Source organism: Mus caroli, chromosome 17 (genome assembly GCF_900094665.2).
Source record: "Mus caroli chromosome 17, CAROLI_EIJ_v1.1, whole genome shotgun sequence".
Lineage (NCBI taxonomy): Eukaryota > Metazoa > Chordata > Mammalia > Rodentia > Muridae > Mus > Mus caroli.
The window spans coordinates 15,812,596-15,819,529 of NC_034586.1; the positions used below are offsets into that span (position 1 = coordinate 15,812,596).

At 35.6% G+C, this 6,934-nt stretch overlaps 1 protein-coding gene across 1 annotated transcript in view; it reads left to right on the forward strand.

Annotated features, from left to right (window-relative positions):
* Nucleotides 1-1,212: 1,212 nt before the first annotated feature.
* Nucleotides 1,213-6,934, forward strand: part of LOC110283711 (vomeronasal type-2 receptor 116-like) — a 19,838-nt gene continuing 14,116 nt past the window's right edge. The window contains exons 1-4 of the mRNA XM_021149152.1: nucleotides 1,213-1,505; nucleotides 1,839-2,630; nucleotides 3,306-3,521; nucleotides 5,862-5,985. Of these exons, the coding sequence (XP_021004811.1) occupies nucleotides 1,350-1,505; nucleotides 1,839-2,630; nucleotides 3,306-3,521; nucleotides 5,862-5,985 (1,288 nt within the window). The 5' untranslated portion in view covers nucleotides 1,213-1,349. The remainder of the gene's footprint in view (nucleotides 1,506-1,838; nucleotides 2,631-3,305; nucleotides 3,522-5,861; nucleotides 5,986-6,934) is intronic.

Genomic DNA, 6,934 nt, shown 5'->3' on the forward strand with positions numbered 1-6,934 from the left:
CCAGTACCCTGGAGCTCTTGTCTCTAGCTGCATATGAATCGAAAGATGACCTAGTCGGCCATCACCGGAAAGAGGCCCATTGGACTTGCAAACTTTATATNCCCCAATATAGGGGAATGCCAGGGCCAAATCAATATGAATGGGTGTGTAGTGAGGTGTGTGTGGGGGTATGGGGGACTTTTGGGATAGTATTGGAAATGTAATTGAGGAAAATATGTAATAAAAAATATTAAAAATTAAAACAAAGGATGTCTGTACAAGGAGACATTGAGGAGCCATTATGTCAAACTCCATATGAGAAGTCTTGATTGCCTCATGATGTTGAAGTTGCCAGTCCTGTGGTATAACTGCCCAGAAGCACTCCTAACAGGGAATGAAAAAAGCCCAAGAGAAAGAATTGTTTTAAAGTCAACAGAGATTAAAAAAAAAAAAATCAGAGATGTAAAGACCATTTTGAAATGAGACATGTAGATGCAGAATTTGGAGTTTGCTCAGCTTGCTTTTGATCTAGCTTTGGTCCTGTATTTTCTGACTATATTCTTTTTCTTTTGAAATGGTATTGAAAATCTGTACCATTATATGTTGGAAGTATGTGATCTATTTTTTTATTTTTATTTTTCAGGAGATTACATTACATGTTTGCAGATATTGCAGAAAAGAGTTTGAGCTTCAGACATCAAAAATCTTGAGGCTGTTTTAGAGTATTAAATTGGACTAAATGCATTTTGCACTATTTTATGCTGCCACACTCAAAAAATAATGTCAAAAATAGCTACCATGAGCACATATGCAATGAAATTAACTTTGGAATGTTATTTAAATAAGATATTATTTATAAAAAGAGATTAGAGTGAAAATAAAATAGTGGCTTTTCATAATTGAAGACTCCAGAAGGCCAAAGATGTAGATTCCAACAGATCTGCTATTTGGGGGAAATTATTCCTGATTTGTAAACAGAATGTGTAAAGAATCAACCTATAAAATATAAGTAATATATGCCTTGAGGATCTATAATTAATGAGTACTAATGGTAAAAAATCTTGCCTAATACTAACACACTTACATAATCTATTTCACTGTTGATGGTGAAGAAATTAAAATACATGTTTTATTGAATAAAAGAGGAAGTATAAAATTTACTGTACTAAATATGTGGATGTGTGTGGTATATATGATCGTCCTCTTGTGTGTTTTTATGCCACTTACACAGGTATAATTTTAAGAACTACCAATATATTCTGGCTCTGCTATTTGCCATTGAGGAGATCAATGGGAATCCAAATCTTTTACCCAACATATCTCTTGGATTTGATTTCTACAATGTCAGATTCACTGAGAAGGAAACACTTATGAATGCTATTATTTGGCTCACAGCTCATGTGCAGAGAAAGGTTTTACCTAATTACAATTGTAAAAAGAGAAATTTTACTGCTGCACTCACAGGAACATCATGGATAACATCTGCCCAAATTGGGACATTGCTTCAACTCTTTAGATTTCCACAGGTAAGAAAATTTGGATCGTGGGTATTTAAAGTCAGTTCTCCTTTTCATATTATAGGTGTCTTTAAACTGAAGTAGTGATTGATCAGTTATCCAAATATCAAAGCAACAAGCAGACACATGGAGTCCAATCCAGATTTCTCCTGCTTATAATTAAAAAGGATGGTGTATTAAATGTAACGAAGTAAGTCCTTGAAACTTACAGGCTTAAATTTTTTTTCTATAAAATGTAGTAAATGGAATGTCCCTTTAAATTTATCTCCTGTTATCTATTTCTTCAGGAAAGAAATTTGATTTGATGTTAATGTTCTTCCTATTCTTTTCAATTTGTTTCAGATTACCTTTGGACCTTATGATCCCTTCTTGAGTGACCGTGGTCAGTATCCTTCTCTCTACCAGATGGCTCCCAAGGACACGTCTCTTTCACTTGCCATTGTTTCTTTGATGGTTCATTTTAGGTGGTCTTGGATTGGTCTAATTCTCCCAGATGACCACAAAGGAAATAAAATTCTATCAGATTTTAGACAGGAGATGGAGAGAAAAAGGATCTGTACGGCTTTTGTAAAAATGATCCCTGCCACATGGACTTCATCTTTTGTCAAATTCTGGGAAAATATGGATGACACTAACATAATAATTATTTATGGTGACATTGATTCTCTAGAAGGTCTAATGCGAAATATTGGGCAAAGGTTACTGACATGGCATGTCTGGGTCATGAACATTGAACCCCATATTATTGAATATGATAACCATTTCATGTTAGACTCATTCCATGGAAGTTTAATTTTTAAGCACAATTATAGAGAGAATTTTGAGTTTACCAAATTTATTCGAACAGTTAATCCTAAAAAATACCCAGAAGACATTTATCTCCCTAAGATGTGGTATTTGTTCTTCATGTGCTCATTTTCTGATATTAATTGTCAAGTTTTGGACAGCTGTCAAACAAATGCTTCTTTGGATATGTTACCTAGTCAGATATTTGATGTGGTCATGAGCGAAGAGAGCACAAGTATTTACAATGGTGTGTACGCTGTGGCTCATAGCCTCCATGAGATGAGACTTCAGCAACTTCAAACACAACCATATGAAAATGAAGAAGGGATGGAGTTCTTTCCATGGCAGGTAAATACCTTCCTATTCTATTTTATTAACAGCACTCTGACATATGAGAATTGCACCAACACTAACTTCGGTATTGTAATATTCATTTTTTCTTGTCCACAGTCACAGAAATTTTTGTTTCTAAATTTACCTAGAAGTCAAGGTAATTTCAAGTGTATGATGTTGTAAAATGGCATTCAACATACCAGGAGTGAATATGCTTAGTCACAATCAAGTTCATGTCATTTAACTATATAATCTTCTGAGTGTAATAAAATCAATGCTTTATTTATTTGTTAAAAGAGAAATTAAAACAGGGACATTAAATTGAAACAATATCAGTTGGCTTATATATACACAAAGACTTTTAATTAATTTCTAGATATCACCACCCTCATTTAAGACAATGGACCTATGAAGATATTCTAAAGGCAAATGAGTCAGGCTAGGTTTCAAAAAAGTTGATCTTTTCATAGGCCAGTTGTCATTGACTGATTCCCTGAGCTTGGTTCATAGTTTTCACTTAAAGATCAATAACTCAGAAGCAGAATGCTATACTGAACAGTCAGGTTTTTACTTTCTTATCATTACTAGAATCTTCATTGATTTTGTTGTTCATAGCAGAAACATTTCAAAACCCACGTTCTGTTCTGCCCCTTTGTCACAATGTAATATAAAATTATGTCTCCTTTTCAGCTTAACACTTTCCTGAAGGACATTGAGGTGAGAGACAACAGGAGTTTAGACTGGAGACAGACAACAGATGCTGAATATGACATTCTTAACCTCTGGAATTTACCAAAGGGTCTTGGACTAAAAGTGAAAATAGGAAACTTTTATGCAAATGCTCCCCAGGGTCAACAATTGTCTTTATCTGAACAGATGATTCAATGGCCAGAAATATTTTCAGAGGTGGGTTATATATTATCTAAGTGCTTTGTGTTTATTTAACAAAACAATTACATTTTCTTGTATAATGATGCTTGACTCAAATTTCATTGCACTTCCAGTATCATTATGAAATACCATTAAGTAAGACTAGAATGCTGGCTTTTCATTTTCCTTGATTCATGTCAATAGTGTTCAATAAGTCCCCTATTGTTAACTCATATGAAGATTTGTTTTCCTCCATTTGTCACAAAGTAGGGATGGGACATATGGTAAGAAGAAATTTTCCTTTCCAAATGACTCATGTGTTGGAGAAAAATTTCTCATTTGGTATTAATATCATGAAACAATATCAAAATTTATTTTTTGTTGTATGGTCAAAAACCATGACCAAAATGACTTTTAGAAGAAAGATTATATTTTGCTTTATGTTTCCACAAATATCAGTCTATCAAGGATAGAAGCATAAAAACAAGTGGTCATACTGGAGACAGGCATTGGAAACAAAAAGAAAATGTTTCTCTCCATACATATTATCAGTAAGTAAAATTAGAAACCTAGAATTGAGGAAACATTATGACATTTTAATTCCCAAACACTGTGCCATCATCAACAAATCTAAATCCTCAAAAGCTTCAATAACTTCCCATATGATGCCACTAAAAAGGAAATAAGCACTCTAATGCTTTAGCTTACATGGAATATTTTTCTTTCATAATAACTGCAATAATTCCATTAGCATCCTTTAACTGTCCTTTCATCCTCAGTATGCCCTATCTCATTCAGTTCTTAATAGTAACTTGAAAAAGTTACAGAAAGTTTGAAAGTGCAGGGCATTATATTTCAAGATGCATGATTTTGAAATGTAAGAGGGTGCTGATGATGTAAGATCCTTTGGATGCAGGAAGCAATGAATACTGAAGTTCTCTTCTATCTCCTCTACAACTGTGACATTTTACAGTGAATAATGTTATTTAAAATTTATCTGACTCTTTTCAACTTAGCTATATTTACCTATATATTTCTTCCTACAAATATATATTTATTTGTTTCCATGATAATAATAAATCCTCTCAAATTGACAATCAAGACTCACAATAGTGGTGGAAGTTAAGATGCTCTACACAGGTATCAGAAAGTATGAAGATAATGTTAGACTAGATGAACCCCATGGCCTTCTAACTCATATTCCTTATCACCAATGCTTTATAAACTTGTTCTTAAATCATTAAGATTTTGTTTAACACTATGATAATTCTCAGATAAAAATTCAAGCACATTTTCCTTCTCAAGGGCATAATTTTTTATTTCTTTATTTTTTAATATTAAAAAAAAGGTTTAATGGTTATTTATTTACATGTCAAATGTTATCCCTCTTCCTGGTTTCTGGGCCACAAACACCCTATCCCAGCCCCCTTCTCACTGCTTCTATGAGTGTGTTTCCCAAAACCCCACTCAATCCTCATAGCCCTAACATTACCCTAGTGGCATCAAGCCTTCACAGGACCCTCCCTTTCCATTGATGCCAGATAAGGTCATGCTCGGTTACAAATACCACTGGAGCTATGGATCCCTCCAAGTGTATTCTTTGGTTGTTGGTTTAGTCCAAGGAAGCTCTGGGGGCTTTACTTGGTTGATATTGTTGTTCTTCCTATGGGGATGCAAATCCTTCAACTCCTTCAGGCTTCCAAACTCCTCCATTGGGGTCCCCGTGCTCAGTCAGAGGGTTGACTGCAAGCATCTGCATGTACATTGGTATGGTTCTGTCAGAGCATTTCACGGGACAGCTCTATCAGGCTCCTGTCAGTAAGCACTTCTTGGCATCAGTAATAGTGTCTGGGATTGGTAGCTCCATATGGTATGGATTCCTAGGTGGGGCAGTTTCTAGATGACCTTTCCTTCAGTCTCTGCTCTACTAGTTTTCCCTGTATTTCATTTAGAAAGGAGCAATTCTGAGTTAATATATTTGGGATGGATGGGTGGTCCCATTCCTCAAACAGGCCCATGCCTAAATTCTGGATATGGTCTCTGCAGGTTCTCTCCCCTCTTTTGGGTATTTCAGTTAATGTCATCCCTGGTGAGTCCTTATAGTATCTTGATTTCCTGGCATCTGGGACTTTCTGGTGGCTATCCCCAGTTACCCATCCTCTATTACTATACATAATCTTTTAAATAACTCTAGATAACAATACTGAATAGCATTTAAAACTCAGTTTTTATGATTTTGCTTTTTTGTTTGTTTATTTGCTTTTGTTTTCCGAGACAGGGTTTCTCTGTATAGCCCTGGTTGTACTGGAACTAACTTTGTAGACTAGGATGGCCTAAAACTAAAGCATTAGATAACATCACTTCCATTCTTCTCAGATCCCTCAGTCTGTGTGTAGTGAGAGTTGTGGGCCTGGATTCAGGAAAGTAACCCTGGAACATAAGGCTATCTGCTGCTACAATTGTACTCCCTGTGCAGACAATGAGATTTCTAATGAGACAGGTAAATGCAATTTTATGGATAACTTTCTATTTCTCTACTGGAATTCACAATATGCTAGCAAATAAAAAAGATCTGAATAGAAGTCAGATATAAATGCTTTTATAACTTTTAGTAAAGGAAATTTAAATGTCATTCATCATCACAATCCCCTTGAAATAGCTCACCACAACTATCACAAATGATACTTGATTTATATCTTTAACCCAGTGCTAATATTGGTATCCCTATGATATGGTGGTCATTTTTTGTGTATATACCCAAGAGTGGTACAATAGGGTCTTCAGGTAAGTCTACTTCCAATTTTCCGAGAAATTGCCAGAGTGATTTCAAGATTGCTTGTACCGTTTTTTTTTTCAATTTTTTTTATTACATATAAATTTTTCTTCATTTAAATGTTTTTCTTCATTTAAATTTAAAATGCTATCCCAAAAGTTTCCTATACATTCTCTCCACCCTGCTTCACTACCCATCGAATCCCACTTCTTGGCCCTAGTGTTCCCCTGTACTGGTGCATATAAAGTTGGCAAGACCAGGGGCCTCTCTTCCAAAGATGGCCAATTAGGCCATCTTCTGCTACATATGCAGCTAGAGACATGAGTTGTGGGGGTACTGGTTAGTTCACATTGTTGTTCCACCTATAAGGTTGCAGACCCCTTCAGCTCCTTGGGTAGGAGGTCCTCCATTGGGGGCCATTTGTTCCATCCAATAGATGACTATGAGCATCCACTTCTCTATTTGCCAGGCACTGGCCTAGCCTCACACAAGACAGCAATATCAGAGTCCTTTCAGCAAAATCTTACTGGTATATGCAATAGTGTCTGCATTTGATGGCTGATTATGGGATGGATCCCTGGGTGGGGTAGTCTCTGGATGGTCCATCCTTTCATCTTAGCTCCAAACTTTGTCTCTGTAACTCCTTCCATGGATATTTTGCTCCCTATTCTAAGGA